At 36.5% G+C, this 18,247-nt stretch overlaps 2 protein-coding genes across 5 annotated transcripts; one reads left to right on the forward strand and one right to left on the reverse strand.

Annotated features, from left to right (window-relative positions):
* The first annotated feature begins 2,664 nt into the window (after positions 1-2,664).
* On the forward strand, positions 2,665-10,803 carry LOC147543628 (U-box domain-containing protein 35-like). Of its 4 annotated transcripts, none has more exons than XM_086638654.1 (9): positions 2,665-3,270; positions 3,416-3,483; positions 3,968-4,089; positions 5,422-5,634; positions 6,323-6,647; positions 7,036-7,137; positions 7,225-7,653; positions 8,431-9,201; positions 10,424-10,803. In XM_086638654.1, exons 1-9 carry the CDS (start codon positions 3,093-3,095, stop codon positions 10,562-10,564), a joined length of 2,349 nt encoding a protein of 782 aa, XP_086494780.1. In that variant the 5' UTR covers positions 2,665-3,092; the 3' UTR covers positions 10,565-10,803. The 4 variants fall into 4 exon arrangements, with proteins under 4 accessions (XP_086494780.1, XP_086494779.1, XP_086494783.1 ...); XM_086638653.1 differs by having other exon boundaries at positions 2,742-3,270; positions 6,203-6,647; XM_086638657.1 differs by having other exon boundaries at positions 2,937-3,274.
* A 97-nt stretch (positions 10,804-10,900) lies between these two features.
* LOC147543629 (U-box domain-containing protein 34-like) lies at positions 10,901-16,981 on the reverse strand. The gene is made up of 9 exons (XM_086638658.1): positions 16,554-16,981; positions 15,098-15,219; positions 14,900-15,012; positions 14,121-14,242; positions 13,725-14,029; positions 13,445-13,546; positions 12,666-13,100; positions 11,589-12,332; positions 10,901-11,489 (listed from the first exon to the last, which is right to left on the reverse strand). Exons 1-9 carry the CDS (start codon positions 16,750-16,752, stop codon positions 11,298-11,300), a joined length of 2,334 nt encoding a protein of 777 aa, XP_086494784.1. The 5' UTR covers positions 16,753-16,981; the 3' UTR covers positions 10,901-11,297.
* Between the last annotated feature and the right edge of the window lie 1,266 nt (positions 16,982-18,247).

The following is an 18,247-nucleotide window of genomic DNA, read 5'->3' on the forward strand; positions in this document are numbered from 1 at the left end:
TGATTTAGTTTGCATTTCAGATGGTTCATTTAATGCCCTTTTTGATTTGTCTTGTCGACTAAATGGATGAGGTCTAGTACTCGAGTTATTGTAACACCTTCGACGACCACGGCCGTAACCACGACCTCGTCCACCAGAGTGATAGCCACCATCTCCGTTATTCAAATTTTGACTGTTCCCACGTCCGCGTCCTCTAGAGTGGTAACCACCATCTCTGGTATCTATTTGGTGATCGTTACCACGAGCAACCTACCACTCCAATTATTTCTGTTGTGATCGTTGCCACGGCTACCTCGTTCATAAGATGTCACATAGGTTTCAGATACTTTTGAATAACCCGTTGGACGAGTCTCTTGATTTTTAATAATGACTTCCCGGTTTTGTTCTGCAACAAGTAGACAAGAAATTAAATTAGAATGACATTTAAAATTCATATAAATTTATGTTGGATACATGAAAAGTAGAAAATGTTTTATCCAACATTTGTTCTTCACTAACAGAGAAACCACAATTTGCTAATTTTGTCGTTACTTTAAACAGAACAGAACTATACTCAAAAACAGTTTTATAATTCTACAATCTCAGATGCAACCAGTCATTTGAAGCCTTAGGAAGGATAACTCTTTTTAAATGGTCAAAACATTTCTTTAAACCGATCCATAGTAATAAAGGGTCTCTCATATTTAAATATGCTGACTTCAGATCTTCAGATAGATAGTGTCGGATAAAATTCAGTATAACCGCACAATTCTGAGAAGTTTTATTATTACCCTCTGCTATGGGTTTCTTTAGATTTCTTTCCTCTAAATGAGATTCAACATCAGAGCGCAACTAATATAGTTCCTTCCTATTAGGTCAAGAACTGCAAAGTTTATATTAGTTACATTCGACATTTGAAAAATAATAACACAACTTACTTTGATCTTCAGATGAACTTCAAGAGAGCCTCTCGTCTATAACTAAAACTCTTTACCCGCTTGTAGAAACGATCGTGCTGATAACGTTTTATGATAAACTCTCCAATGTAACTATTATGATTAACTAGAAACAAGGATACAAAGGTTGTTGGAAATATACTTTGAGTATTAAACTATACTTTTATTAAACTCTTTCTCCAAAACTACTACACAATGCAAGACTAACTAAGAGTATTTATACCAAGAGAAACACTTACATCTAGTGCCACGGTGGTGGTATACAGGTGTGCATCTTGTTAGCTAAGTAATCTTATTTGGAGGACACCTCCATCTTAAGCCTTCCAACTCATATTCTTCATGCCTGAGTAAATAATACAGAAGGTCCACCTCATGCTTTCCAAGACACCTCATAACCATGAGAAGTTTATGATGAGTTCTCTTCATGCAAATTGAGTGTTACTATAGGCACCCACTTTTGATGGTCAACCACATAACATACTCTTTGTTTTTAGCTGGCTATGAGAAGAACATGAAGAGTTCTTATTCTAATATTTTGCTTGAACTTAGAAAAGAGATTGAGAGAAAATAAACTTTAAGCCAACTCACTGTTATAAATAACTCACTGTTTATATGTTACTTAGCGCACCTCTTTCTCTAAGTCTTAAATGAGATAAAAGTAAGTATATATAAAGGTGAGGTGAAGGTATATATACAGTGGAATGGGAGGATGAGCTGGAATGAAAGGTGAATTTTGTCAGTAGGTGGCAATGCCAAATTGCTTATCCCGTTGAGTCCTCCACCTCCAAGTGCCATGCAAATTGCTTAACCACAAAGAAAATAGAAGCTTCCATGGGTAATCATATGAGCACCTTTTATAACACTAAACACACCCATTAGATAATTATGTGGACAACAACTAATATAACACTTATCACATTGTTTGTGTTTTTATTGATTATAACCAATTTTGCAAATGCTACGGAGTGTTCAAATAAAAACAACAACAAATATATTTAAGAGATGTAACACCTTAAATAGTGTACTTAGATATGAAATCAACTCCATCAATTTTATCTCATTCAAAATTAGTGTTTGTTGTTCTAACTCTAAATTTTATCCGGCTGTTAAGTTTGTGGTCATCCAACTCAAAATCAATGGGCAATGAGTGGAGAGTACCTAGACCTTATATTCTTGGTTGCTAGATATCCATTCTCCCTTGCGGGACTATTCTCACACGCCCCCTCACGTGTAGGCTTCTTTGAGCCTAACACGTGTACAGTATTTTGTTTTCTTTCGGGTGACGTGGATCACGTGTGGGCCTAGTTGTGATACCATGTTAAGTTTGTAGTCATCCAATTTAAAGCCAATTGACCATGAGCGGAGAGTACCTAAACCTTATATTCTTGGTTGCTAACCCATTCTCCCATGTGGGACTATTCTCACACCCGGCCAAATACATGCGCCTAGATTCAGTTGGGATAGCAGTCGGGCATACTATCTGGGCTGAAGTTCCTTTAACAAAAAAAACTACTACAAAAATTCAACCTGCTCTTACCAAAATTATTGATTTTAATCAAAATGTACATTCAACAAACCAACACTATTTTATCCCTTTATTTATTTACTTGAAGAACTTTTAAGTTTGGCTATCTTAAGGGGGCTATGTAAACCTAAATTGACCAAATCAAAATTTATAAGTTTGGAATAACGAAGGATAAGATGACATTTGTCGGTTCAAAAAAAAAAAAGAAGACATTTGTTGAGTTTGTTAAGAGAAAAAAGCTTTTGAGCTAAAGTTTATCCCCCATCCAATTCCAAACTCTTGATCTTATGATCTTTATCAAGGTTCAATATTTTCGAGATATACAAAACATGCTATGAATACAAAATCAACAACTAAAATATATGTCAAACTTACCGTCGAGATTAAGTAAAAAAAAGTTCCGGGCTCGGTAGAATTGGTAGTTATTTAAGGCTTATCTCTCAACATTTTAAGGATAATTATAAAACATATATAGTAGTGATTGCAATAAACATTCATTTACATCCACAATTACTTCTTAAAGGGTGATTGTGGTTGTCATTATCGTCGTTGCAGAGGTAATTCTTGTGGTGGTGGTGGTGGTGATATTGTCGATAAATTTATAGTATAACCACAAACCCCACCTTTAATTGATGGCACCTTATATTCAACCATCGCCGGACAGCTACGATGGAGGAGCAAGCACTGCAACAACGGCAGTGGCCATCGATAAGGACAAGAACAGCCAATTTGCCCTAAAATGGGCCATTGATCATCTCCCACTAAAGAACAATACTGTCCTTCTCATTCATGTCAAAGATTTATATAATAGTAGGTACCTGTTTCTCGTGAATGTCTTTTATTTTTCATCATTTACGAGTGATGAAAGACATTTTATTCATAGCAATTGATCCTGGCCGCATAATAGTATATATGCAGATCAACGTGACTTTTTTTTGTGAATGTATATACGCAGATCAAAGTGACGGGAGTAGTAATGGACAACTTTTTCTTCCTTTTCTTGGATTTTGTGCTCGAAAAGGAGTAAGTAAATTTAAATATAATTGTATAACCTCTATCTTAATTGGATTTTGTCATCTCTAGTTTGATCAATTTGTTTCATGATTCTCAAACAAAAATGAAGTTGGTGGCCAAATTGGGCCACCAACAATGGTTTGATGTCAATAAAATGATATGTTTAGAGATTTTAGGATCCATCTAACATTATGGGCCTTCATGTCTTACGTGACATGCTCTGAGACTATTGATATCAAAATTCACAACTGAATTTATCGGGATTCTGGCTCACATGATTACTTATTTTGGGTTTTGAAGTGAACTCTAAATGCATGTAAGACACCAAACTCGTAAAATGTTTAAATCCTAATTCATCATTAATATTTTTAATAAATAAATAAATAAATGCGGATTAGTGCCAGAAAATGAAAACATAAATCATGATTTAGTGAATTATTAATTTTACAATTTGATGAAATTAGAAAATACTGATGGGTGGTGAGGATTTCAGGTAAGTGGAAAAGAGGTGGTATTAGATGACACAGATATTCCCAAGGCAATAGCTGAATATGTAGATATAAATTGTATCAACAACATTGTGCTAGGTGCACCACACCGGAACGCACTTACAAGGTCTCTCTCTATCTCTCATTCTTTACTATTACTAAATGAATTTTTATTTGGAAAACAGAATTTTGTTATTTTTATTACTTCATTTCATTTGATGTTTTCAACAAAAAAAAAACAACAGAAACGAGTCATAAAAATTTATTCTATATATTATTACAATAATTACGGTAGCCAACAAGTGTTTGGTCAGTTAGTAGTGCATCTTCTCTGAAAATTTAGAGGTCACAAGTTCGATTCACGATGGAAATAAAACTAATGGTTTATTGACTTATGACAAGGAGTATAAATAAAAGAAAGGTGAGAGTAAGGTTTCATGCCCCTTTCAACAAAAAAAAAAAAGAAAAGGTTCGATGCCCCTAGAATAGTGTTAAAGGGTATTTAATTATACGACCATTTGGGATAATATGTTTATCATGATGCTAGTTAATTATACGACTTATTCTATTTATGTATTTATTCATGATATATCCATGTCATATAGAATGTTATGACTTTCAGAATCCCTTTAAAGAAAATAATAACAATTATCGTACAGTTATATTATGGTTTTACAGATTTTTAGATATTGATTCGAATCTTAAAGGACCCACATTCTAACAAGAGGCTAAGAGTATATTTTCGAACTTGCAGATACATTTTTTGTTTCTATGCCAAAAGACTCAAAAGATAGGACTACTTTCAAAGTAGAATATAAATTTATAGTTTTTTCGTACGATTGTTCACACCCTTGGTGCAGCTATTGGACACCCCACTTAAGCCTATGAGGTCGGATTAAATCTTAATGAATGCAATTAACTCCACTATTTATCTCATGTAGTTCAGACATCGAATAAAGTAAAGATAGATTAGATGGGCTTCAAGGCCCCCTTAAGAGTCTTTGAAGACTGTTACACGACCTTGAAGGGCACCAAGATGTCGTAAGCGGAGTCCTTGTTCTGATATTCCACGTAAGAACTTGAGAAGTAAGATACCAGCAATTAGAAAGCAGTGTTCCTTTCTTAGACTTTACTTCATTCCTCTTTGTATTTGAGTATATTTCCTTTTTCGACGGCTTTAGTGAAAAGATGTTTGTTGGTACACCGATAAAAAAAGTTCAGTAAATTTGTTCTAAGATCCTCTTAAGAACCTAAAAAGTAAGAAACTAGCGGTTAGACCCATGTTCCTCTCTTGAAGTTGAGTTACTCCGCTCCTCTTTGTATTTGAGTTTCTTTCCTCTATTGAGGGCTTTCGTGAAAAGTTGTTTGTTGATTTATTGGATAAAAGATTCAACACCATGAATCTTGATGCATCTCCATATTAGCCCTTCATTTGATTGACATTTTGGTATTCTTATAGGAACTTTATAAGGAGACCGGATGTAGCATCAACTTTCACCAAACTAGCACCAGACTTTTGTGCTGTATATGTTGTATCAAAATTAAAAGCCACAACCGTTCGAACTCCATCTAGACCTGCACCAATGACCATGTCATTACCAAGATCATTACCAAGATCTCCAATGGATTCTCCTGCATCTTCTGATCATTCTGATCATGATGATTCCTTCAAGTAAGTTTTCGTGAATAATCAAAATACATCTCATCAACCAACTAAAATCGAACCTTGTTTCTGAAAAAGAATACATAGAACGAACCGAGTTTATAGAAGCAAACGTAGGAGTAGCACATTTGATAGAGAGTTCAATCTCTTCCCTCAAGAGAGAGAGGTGGTTAAATGTCATTCATATACTGTTTTATTTTATGAGTGGTCGAAGATTTGATTACTTATACGAGAAATGTTTATTTGACAAAAATATCACCAAGAATAAATCCAGCAAACCAAATATATAAAACTTTTGATATGACAAACCTCATTTTCTACTCTTGGCTCGCTCCTCTCTTAGCACCATCCGCAGACCTCGAACTGACCTGAGTCTGTGCTGTTTAAACTTAACACAGATTAAACCCATTCCAAAATCTTTCAGACTGCTTAGTCGAGTATCCTCAGACTGGCCAGTCCGTGGGGCACTTTGGAGTAAACTTTTTCCCAAGTGTAGTGCATAAGAAGACATAGGCCCTTGAGTATTTTTGGACCAAGTATTCTAATTATGAGTGGGAGTTTGGATCCTGTACTCCAGGATGTATAACAATGTTACAACCACAATCGTTATATCGCCACGTAAATCACATAAACAGAGTACAGGATCGAAACTCCTAGGTTCGTCACGTTTTCTTGATTGCGGTATTTGCCGAAGCAGAATCAAATTTACTAGGGGCCCCAGCAAGAGAACAGGAAAAGGGCCCCCAACTTCATCTGAAAGAAGGGCACTCCCTTTAGGAAGGAAAAAGGATCAAACCAAAGCACCTAAAAAAGGAGGAGGACGTGAATCTCCCCACAAACATTTTCCATACATGTTGGACAATTTCGACCGTTCGATTCATACTCCGAGAAGTGGACGACTTCAAGATCATCTTCCTCACTCTGATGATCTTAGTAACTATGGTGAATCACCTCGATTGTTTGATGAAACTTCGGAACTTTCAAGCTCACCGGAGGATAATTGTTCATCATTTCAGTCTACGGTAAGTTGATCATCTTCTATAATTTTACATTCATATATACTTTATTTACCCTAATCGGATGCATGTATAAGATTTTGTATATGTGCCTAGTTCGTATATATAGATTATGTACATGAAATACCCGCCATAACCGACTACGCAAAATTCTCACAAGCAATCCAGACTTCTGTACGAGCAATTTTTATACTTTTTTGCTATGACTCAATAGATAGTTGAGAGGTTTGGACGTCCAGACGATCAGTAAAACTATATTTTATTGTTTCACTTTAGTGTTCGACACTCTTACAATATCGGATGCCGACAAACCACACTGGTGTCCATGTTAATACACATTTACTAAAAATGATGAGATTAAGACTTCCACTTTTTCACATTTTTTGTCTCACAGAGAGACATGGAAGAAGAAATGATGAGATTAAAGAGGGAGCTACAACATACCATGGATATGTACAGCACTGCATGCAAAGAAGCAATATCAGCTAAAGAACAGGTAAAATTTCTCATGTTCATTATATAACTATACGTTGACTTAAGTCAACAGTCTTTGACTTTACGAAGATGTTGTTTATGGTTTCAGACGGAACGGCTACAACACTGGAAGATGGAAGAAGCGTATAGATTTGAGCAAGCAAGGCTTGGACAAGAAACAGCACTTGCAATTGCCAAGAGAGAACATGAGAAATGCAAGGCAGCCATTGAAGCAGCTGAAATGTCAAAAAAGTTAGCAGAAATGGAAGTTAAGAAAAGGATGGAAGCTGAAATGAAAGCTCAACGTGACGCAGAAGAGAAAACGAATTTTATGACTTCATTGGCGATGAACGATGTTAGATACAGAAAATACACAATAGAAGAGATTGAAACTGCCACTGATAACTTCTGCGATTCATTAAAAATTGGTGAAGGTGGATACGGGCCAGTGTATAGAACAACCATGGATCATACACCAGTTGCTGTTAAGGTTCTGAAATCAGATGCAGAAGAAGGAATGCAACAGTTTCAACAAGAGGTATGTAAATATGGTGGTAGCTCAGATACAAATAAAAAGTAGAAAGATGAAAGTCCATATATATATATATATATATATATATATATATATATATGGAATTATGGTCTATTCGATCAATCCCAGTATACTGTTACTGGAAACTCTACCGTGTTGAGTACTGTATACTAGATTCTATATCCTGACTTTTGGTACTTACGCGACTCCATAGCTCTATATTTGGCGTACTAAGTCATTCGGCCTTAGGTAGGGTATTTCTTGTTGAATCTGACTCTCTAGAGTCTGACTTACATTAGTCAGGGGTACAATAGTCATTTCAAGTGTTTTCAAACTCTCGTCTTTTCATTCGGACTTATTTCATGTCTGGTTTAAATAGACACAAAATCAGCTCCGGATGAACATTAAAACGAGTTACACACACGAATCAGAAATCTCAAAGCAGAACAACAACAACCAAGCTAAATCTGACTCGAGTCAATTCAGATCTCAAAGTCAGATAACGTATCTGAATTCTGCGACCACGACAGCTAATAGTGATGCACAAATGAATAGAAACGAAAATATAAATGATCAGTATACATTTGTCATTCTATAAATTTTAATAGGAAAAAAAATCTGTATCCTGCTAGTTGTCGGGGGCGTTTGGATGTCTGGGCAACCTACCACACCCCTCACGAGAGGGCTGTAAGTACAGACAGGATAGCTATCTCTACAATCTACATAAAGCAGTTCTAATCTTAATTTATGTTATGATCAATATCTGTTTTGGTTATCGTTCAGGTTGAAGTGTTGAGCAGCATCAGACACCCAAACATGGTTTTACTGCTAGGAGCCTGTCCAGAATCCGGATGTCTTGTTTACGAGTACATGGATAATGGTAGCTTAGAAGACAGGCTATTTCGACGTGGAGACACACCCACAATTCCTTGGAATATCAGGTTCAAAATAGCCGCAGAAATTGCAACAGCACTTCTATTTCTACATCAAACAAAACCAGAGCCTCTAGTTCATCGAGATCTTAAACCTGGTAATATCCTATTAGACAGGAATTACACAAGCAAGATCAGTGATGTTGGGTTGGCAAGGTTAGTCCCACCATCAATAGCCGATACTGTAACACAATATCGTATGACATCAGCGGCGGGAACGTTTTGTTATATTGATCCAGAGTATCAACAAACAGGAATGTTGGGAATTAAGTCAGACGTTTATTCGTTGGGGATTATGTTACTTCAAATTATCACAGCAAAATCTCCGATGGGTTTAACTCATTATGTTGAAAGGTCGATAGAGAAAGGTACCTTTGAACAAATGTTGGATCCTACAGTCACAGATTGGCCTGTCGAAGAAGCTTTATCATTTGCTAAGCTTGCTCTCAAGTGTGCCGAGTTAAGGAAGAAAGACAGGCCTGACCTTGACACGGTTGTTCTGCCTGAGCTTAATAGGTTACGGGAATTTGGAATGAAACAACCAAATACAGACAGCTTCTACACCTGCCCACCGTGGTCCTATGTTGCAAGTTCACGTCCAAGATCATCAATCTCAAGTCAGGTTAGTTTACATTCTAATAGAAATAATATTTCTATTTAAACTTATTATCTGAGTATACTAGAATAAGGGGTCAGTTGAAATTTAAAATATTTGGTTTCATGACGTCACCAATAAAGTACTATAACTTCACATATTAGAATTGCGGGGGGAACGGTAAACAAAAGCAGGAACTAGAAAGAACATTGATCAAAAAGAAGCAACTAGGATGCTCACTGCACAAGCACTATATGAGGGAACATTTGACATGTATAATCAATGACTGAACTTGGGAACATGATAAACCAAACTCTGTTTCATTATCAACTACTTTTGGATTCTAGTCTTGCTTAGACCGGCTAGATTCAATTGTAACCTTCTACACATAAAAACAACAACCATATCTCTTCACAAATGATAAAGGGAGTAAAGAGAAACATTAAAAGCTCCTAATTAATAAATAAAATTTATCAAACGGGAAAAGGAAATACATGGAAGACCTAAAACATTATATGGAGACTGTAGATAAAGATGGTACCTGATTAGACTGGTGGCTTATGGATTTACAGCAAAATCATAACATTACTTTCTTCAGCAGACCAAGAAACTTCCTGACTGATATGGCATGACTAGAAGGTTCAATAGTCAAATGTCCAGAATAAAAAAATGAATTGTCTCTGTATGCCTTGCAAGCTGGTAGAATTTACAGTGCCTCGTTCCACGATCATTTGAGCAAGATGCTTTCGAAGGACAGAGCAATAACTGGTGTTTTTATGGTCCTGTATCAGATTACCTCTCAAAAAGGAGGTGCCGAGGGTTATCCTCGTACTATTATATGAACACTATGGAGGACTGGACCAACTAATTTGATTATCATAAGATATAGAGCTTCTTTAGAGGAACTATCTTCTTTTAATGCAGCAGAAAAAAAATTAAATGAAGCATCTTCATTACCAAGATTTTGTTTTTAATTGGTAGGCTGTCTTAATTTCATTGCAATCGTTTAGTTCGAAGAGTAATAAGCTCTCTGTGGTCGGTTATGTTTCCCTTTTCTTTGCAATGAATTGATACATTAACATTAGAAGAAAAAAACAAGCAATAAGTGGTATCTACAGCCTGCTATTATCTGTTAGGACTATTTGAACTTTCGAATTTATAAGTTTCAGAATATATCAGTAACATCTAAATCAAACATAGCATATATTCAACTTCAAGTCTTATACATTATTTGAGTGTCAATAATCAGGGAACAACTAAAAGCTTTTGTGGGATGGGAACTATATATCGATCTTCTGTAGAAGAGCGTACAAGATCAGGTCCAAGATCTGTTGCTGAAGCAGACAGGTTTATGAACAGAAGGGCAACCACCGTCAACAAAGCTTGGTAAACGAAAATGTAAATATAAATAGAATATTGTCCTGTCCTATGTTAGTAACTTCTAAAATTCGTGTACCTATATATGAGAGATGAGTTGGTGAATGAATGCCTTTTTTGCGTAAGAACTGAACCTGAGTGTAGTTCAAATTTCTTTTTAAGTCGGTTCAAGCAGATAGAACCAGTACCTACAAATACTTTCCATATGTAAGTAAATAAAATAAATTTATGGATTCATCTCTTGTCGTTTTATATTTTTGCTCCCTTTCTATTATCTTATAACTTAAGTTGATATTCAGATTGTGGTGCATATTGAATATTGAAATCCCATAAATGATACTGAATCAGCTGTAAGTAAACAAATGACATTTTTAGTGCTACTTCAATTTCTTACATATTTGGGGATAAAGTTCACGAATAAAAAACCTAGTAATCTCAAAAAACAAGACAATATTACTCTTGAAGAAATACAAAAAAGTATCACAGGTTAACTGAAGAAGCTACCTTCGCGTGCAGAGAAACCACTTCAGCATAACAATATATAATTATGAGATTATCTACAATGATACCTTGATTTCCATGTATAAGACTTCTTTCGTTCATACCTCTATGGACATTTTGCAACAAAAACTGACAAGGTTATGATTCCAGCTGCTCCATTGAGAACCTAACATAAAATTTGAAACATGTGCAGCTAAACCAATAATTGTACTCTTTTTTCGTTTTTTATCTTCATTTTTCTTCCTTTAAGGAACATAAGGTGTGTTTTGCTTCCACTCTTGTATAGCAGAGCGTAAAGTGTAATTTGGGGTCAGCATTGTATGCGGGACCACGAGCTTTGTCACAGGAGATACTTTTTGTCTCTCGAACCATGCCTTGATTGCAGCATACTCATAAGTAAATCCGTCGGCTGCTATGTATGGATCAGCCATTACTTCCTGCATTACCCAAAACCATGAACAAAATAGAATAAGAGATACATTGGACGGAAACATAATATTTACATGGAAGATCGCCTTTAAATTCATTTAATGCACCTGAAGGATGGGGCAGAAGTAATAGCTCGGTGTATTCATATTGCCGAGTTGTAGATGAACACTGGCAAGACTCGAGAGTTTCTCAAGAACTGGTAAAACTTCAGACTTAAGGTCAGGCCTATCTCTGCACCTTAGTCTAGAACACTGTAGTGCAATCCATGCCAATTCTTCTGCTTCAATAAGTGGCCAATCTGAAACGGACTTGTCCAGAATATCACAAAAGGAACCATTGTTCATAGCATTTTCAACAGTCAGTATCAACCCATTTGGACGGCGCCCCGTCAAAAGCTGGAGGACAATTAATCCAAAAGCATATACATCTGATTTGGGTCTGATCGTACCAGTTCTGTAATATTCAGGATCCATATAGCTGAGTGTACCCGCAAGAGCAGAGTTTCTGTACTCTGTCACATTGTCAGGCACAACAGACGACATAAATTTGGCAAGTCCCACGTCTCCAATCTTGCTCACGAAGTTTCTGTCTAACAATATATTCCCTGGTTTAAGATCTCGATGAATAATTGGTTCTGGTTCCGAGTCATGTAGAAATGTGAGACCACAAGCTACCTCGAAAGCAATTCGAAACCTAATAAACCAAGGAAGAGGTTGTGTTCCTTCATTGCAAAAGAGCCGTTCATCAAGACTTCCGTTTTCCATGTATTCGTAAACCAAGCAACCAATTTCTGGACAGGCTCCAAGTAGTAAAACCAAGTTTGGGTGGCGTAGTTGACTAAGAATTTCGACCTGCCATTAGTTGACGAACATTTAGACAAATAAAACTCAATTTTCGCAAACTTCAACAATATTATCTTTAATAGGTGAAACATCAGTTTATAGTTTCTTTATGAATTCATATACGAGGCTTTTCCATATTGGTCTCCGGAGACTCTTCTCTTTTTGTCCTTCAGGAATATTCTAATATTACAAGTTCTTTTAGAGTATTTTGTTCCTGAATAACATTAAAACATGCGGATCACCTACACCTACTATAACAAAATACTATCAAGTACAAACTCAGGAAATGAAGGATGAAGCGAACTCCAGAACCATCATTCAGATCAATAATCTGATTCATACCTCTCTCAGGAACTCTTCTTTCTTGGTGTTATCAGACTCATCTGGCTGAAGAACCTTAACAGCCACTGGTGTATGATCAATGCTGCACTTGTACACATTCCCATAACCTCCTTCACCAATCTTCTTGGCCTCGGAAAAAAAATCAGTTGCAACACCAATTTCATCCTTTGTGTACCTTCTGTATCTTTCATCAGACGAGAAAAAAACATCAATCATTTTTTCTCTCTCTGATGACATTGTTAGAGCACTCAGTTCTGCCTTTTGTCTTTCATGGACCTCATTTGCAAGTAATTGCTTTGCCACTTCAAGTTCCTTCATGGTTTCCCAACGCTTGGATTGCTCATCAGTCGCAGCTTTTCTCCACATTTCTTCTTCTTTCATGGCAGTATGCACTTTTCTTGCCTCTTCAACACATTCAGAAGAAAGTTCCTGCACCTGCAAAAGTTTCACATATAAACCAAATAGATAACTAACCTGGTAGCAATTCGTCCCTTAGATGTATGCTAGTTTAATATAAGTTTTAATTCATAGTAATTGTTGCTTGCCCAGTAGACACATTCCGAAAGCGACTCACTTGGTAGTTCAACAATTACAAGACCAAAGGGGCAAATCCATAGTCCAGATTTCAGATATGAGTAGAATAAGCTTGGGGAATAGTGTACCTCAGAAGTAGCATAAATGTTTCTTCTATTTGTCTTTATAGTATATAAGTTTCTTTTGTCAATTAATTAAATTTTCCAGGAAAATGTTTACCATAACTAAATGCTTCAAGAAATCACCTTCTTTTGGATATGTACCAGATCTTCACAAGCTCGATCATACATGTCTATAGTAGATCGTAGTTCTAAATGCAGTTCCTCTAATTCAGCTTGAAGCGAAGACTGCACAAAATATTTTAAATCAGAGATATAAATTGATTAGTTCAGTTTTTAAACATTTCCAGTATAGAGAAATAAAGTTTTTTAAGTTTAAACTTCAAAAGCCAGATGCTTTTCTAAAATCATGAACTTCACTGGAGAGCTCAGGACCTTCATGTTTTCAGAATTTATACTTACTCACCTCCTTAGCGCCACATAGAGAATCCATGTCATCATGATCATTAACCATTAAGGATCCTTTTTGCGTATTCCGGAAGTTCGGAATCTGGTTATCAGGTTCTTGGTTTTCTTCAACAATAGTACTAGCAAAAGAATCGCCATATCTGTATCCTTGACCAAACACATCTCTGAAAAATTCTGACGATATATCCGAGGTCTGCTCATTTTCTGATGGTGGAAGATTAAGAGAAGAGATGTTTTCACCAATGGTACTAGAAGTTTCTCCACATTCTGTTAGAGTTCGCATACTGTCTCCAACACTGGTCTCTGGGAGGATCAATCCAATAGTGAGACCCAAAACATCACATGATTGACAGCCACAAAGAGAAACTAAAAAAAGAATGGTTCTAGAGCATACCTGCAATGGAGGAGGAATTAGCTAACTTTGTCATGAGTTTATTTCTTGATACAACAAAAACGTTGCACGTTTTTGTGTCAAATGACATCAGAGTTGATGGTACACCCCGAAGCTTTAATTTCCTTGAAGTACAGACAAAAACATAAAAGTCTAAAACAATAATGTCATACAAAACATTACCTAAAATTTATATTAAAAACAGCATTCAAACAAAAATTAACAAGCGTTATGAAGGAGGTCTATTCTTGTTATCTCATTATGTATGTAGACCGATAAGAAGAAACGGAGGTGTATTGAGATGGGACAACATATCAAAGACCAGCATGTCAGTTGTGAGGAGGATCTGCAGATTAAACTCTAGTGTGATGAGAGGAAGAATTCATGATGCTCTCAAAAATGTTACAAAATTAAAGAAGTATTGAACATCATAGTTTTGTTATGTACAAAACTCTAAGTTATATCTGTTTAGACTGCCTCGGGAAATCCTTACAGATTTACAGTCAATTCTTAATCCTAAAGCGCCTTCTTTTTCCCATATTGTGAACTAGAGACACATGCGTTGAAGTTATAAATGAAAACAAGGGACATAGATTGTCTACATCTAAACTGCACCACTTCAAAATTATGATTGCTTTGATAATGCTCTAGGAAGGAATGAGGATATCAAAACTCAAAATTTTCGTTTACATGTTCTGGTCATTGGAATAAGCATGTTGTTACTGATAAGACATATCAAGGATGACAATCTCTTGTCAACTTTAGAAATTCATGACCATTACCTAGTAAAATAGTTTGAAGACGATCCCAACACAAGACTTGTACAACCACTTTCAGATATGTATCGCAAAAGCGCGTATGCAGGATTTTCGTCCTCTAACACCAAAGTCTCCATCTATGCAATCTCCACACAACCACAAATCAATGCTAATTCGAAGTTCAATCTGCAAAAATGTCAATTCGAAGTGAAAATAACTAACCTTCCTTGTTTTGGACATTGTTTTATACGGCAAAAATATTGAATCACACTTCGATTTTATATCCTTCCTATATGTCTTAACTACATCATTAGACAACTGCCCGATAGGGATATGTTTCCCAGCTGAAGAAAAGTGAACCAGAAAGAGAAAACATCAGAAATAACACTGGTAGCAAATGATAACTTAATTTCACATTAAATAAAAGAAATTTAAAGGAAATTATAAATCTCCCGAACACCCAATGGTAACCTAAGAGAGATAAATTTTTGAAGTTTTTTTTTTTTAACAAATTTTTGAAGTTAACTAGCCTAAAAACAACATTTTGATAACGGTCACAACAAGTATCTCCAACCAAAAAAGATTCCCCATGAGTTAGCTTCTAGTAAACCACATAAAGCTGAGTTTGATAGAAGCTTCTGCGGCTATTGCACACGCGCCTCCATCTATGAAGCACTGGGTAGAATTCATCAACTAAATAGCTTAGGTTTATGAAATGTTAAGTTTGCATTTTTTTTGGGGCCATCAGAAGACCATTTAAGATTATGAAAAACTCAATACAGACCCTTCATTATATCAGTGTGGTTGCCATTATTTGATTATAAAAAGACCTACACATAGGCTTATTTCAACATTCTTAGAATTAGAAGATGAGCTTATGGTAATATCCAATAACAATAAAGCGGAATGGTATCGATCCATGGAAGTAACATTTAAAAGCATTTCTTTAATGACTTTACCTTCAAGACATGCATGTTTCAAAAAACAACCAAATAACACGAAAAAAAGGCTAAATGATCGTAAAGCCTATGCCCGAAAAATCGGAAATATGGACTAGTCGACCAACTAGGACCTAGCTACCAGGCGGGATGTCATCGGGACCAGTCGGATTTCATAATATTATATAATTAAAGTTAACACAATATTAAGTTTACTAAGACTCAAATTAGTACACAAACTCATATTTCATCTATGCATAACTCAAATTAGTCCATTCAAGAGCCAAACCAGTTCATTATTGAGCCAAATTTGTCCATTAATGAGCTAAATTAGTCCATAAACTCCAAAATTTGAAGAAAATTCAAGCAATTACAGACATTGCAGTAAAAGCTAAATTGCCAAAAAAAACAAAGTTTTTGGAACAACCCTTTCTTTTCTAATTATTTTTTGTAAATATATTACACAATCATCAGTCTAGACTTGTTTTCTCCATTGATTTTGAAACTGCTTCGGCTTATTCGGGGTGATCCCAATGAGTAAATTACTTAATCAGAAACTAATTTGGATGCGTTTTATCTGTTTTAACATGATAATTCAGAATGAAACTCTGACCTAAAACTTTCTTTTTCAAACTCCTTAACATGAAGATCCAAGGTTAAACTCAGAATCAAATAACAAAACAAAGACAGAAAGAGTAAATTCAAAACGACCGAGATGGAAGGAAAGAGTATATATATACTTGGAGTTGGAATTGAAGTGATTGGTGGCATGACATGAACTAGAACAAAACGATCGGATTGGAGAAGGAGTTTATCAAGTGCCCAACGAACAGCTCGTCGACTGCTTTTGCTATTTCCTTTAACACCCACAGCTACAATCGTACTCGTCGTCGACATGATCGAGCCATAATCATCGCTGCAAATACTACTAACAGACATTTTGGTAATGGGATTGCCCAATTCTAAACCCTAATTAAAGGAATTGAATTGAATTGATGAAAGTCTTCTTCACTTCTTTTGGGAGGCTTTTTCTACTCCAAGGAAATGGCGTGGAAATGGAAAACTTGGAATTGACGTCTAAAGAGTACTTGTAGGAGTCCAGTCGGGAAGCTGGCGGGAGAATGGGTCAAATGGCCCTAGCCAATGTTTGCTTCTACTTAAAATAAGCTACATATTAGCTTTTAGCTTATTTTAAGTACTTTTTAAAAGTTGTTGAGATAGGGTCTTCCCGAAAATCGTCCTAAGAGTTGTCCTTCATACTTTGGTTCGATTGCTCTTTATCGTCGATGATCTGATGGAGAAATACCTGCAAAGACACTTCGACGCTTAAGTTAGTTAAATGTTGCAGTTATAAGTTAATGATAATTTTAAGGGTAAAGATTTGATCCATTCTCAGGGCAAATCTTTGTCGTTTATAGGCAAGCCTATGTCGTTTATATAGGCTTGCACGGCGGTGGTTGTCCACTGGCTTGATGGAGGCCACAAGGTCTGTAGCAAGATCTTTCTGATCATAATCAAAATGATCGTACTTCTGAATATGACAAACGAATATTCAACACCCATGACGAGAGTTTTGATTAAAAATCTCGTGAGGGTCCCTTCTGTTCTCTGGTCGTCTCGTTCACTCTACTTTCTGCCAACAAGACTCGGACCCTCATCCATGGTTTTACTCCGACGACAAAGATTTCGACTAAAACCCTCTTTAGGTCTCCTCAGTCTATATTGTAGACGGTAAAATGTCTACGGGTCGGAAAGTCTGACAGTCGACGGGTCAACGGTCAAAGTCTTGTCGGGTCGGGTCGGATGCTTCGGGGACCGGCTACGTGTCGAAAAGAACCTGCACACAAAAAGAGAGAAGAGATCGTGAAGCCTCTGGGACACCGGGATGGTGCCGGCCTAAGGGGGCTCCGACGGTCAAGTCAAATACTCGGTCAAATATAAATAAGAAAGTCAAAGTGGGCAATAGAAGGGTAACCGTCGTCGGAGTGCTTAGGTGTCGCGGCTCGTGAAGTTGTCGGAACAGATCCCCACGGTAGTGATTTACTTACGGTAATTAAGAGGGTGATGGTAATGAAGTATCGTCGTTAACTCGCTGGTCGTAAAGGGATCCGCAATAGAGTGCTGGTCGTAAAGGGATCCGCAATAGAGTGCTGGTCGTAAGTGGATCGGACGGTGAGGATGAATGAAGATGATACGCCTAGCGTCTTATCGCTAGATGAATGATGCGATAAGGAGGTGGTGGTATTAGGATGGTGATACAGCCAGCTAGTTACTGCTGGATGGGTGTTACCGTCAGCTCCTTACCGTTGGGAGGGAGATATTTCAGACCAGAGGGCTCTTATGCAACAAGGTGGTGGTCGTATGGTGTTGATACGGTTAGCTAGTTGTCGTTTGATTTGTGACTATCAGACCCCTATCTCCCAATTTCTAAGAC

This window comes from Eschscholzia californica, unplaced genomic scaffold (assembly GCF_041429995.1).
Source record: "Eschscholzia californica isolate CP2 unplaced genomic scaffold, dmEscCali1.0.p SCAF_4, whole genome shotgun sequence".
NCBI lineage: Eukaryota > Viridiplantae > Streptophyta > Magnoliopsida > Ranunculales > Papaveraceae > Eschscholzia > Eschscholzia californica.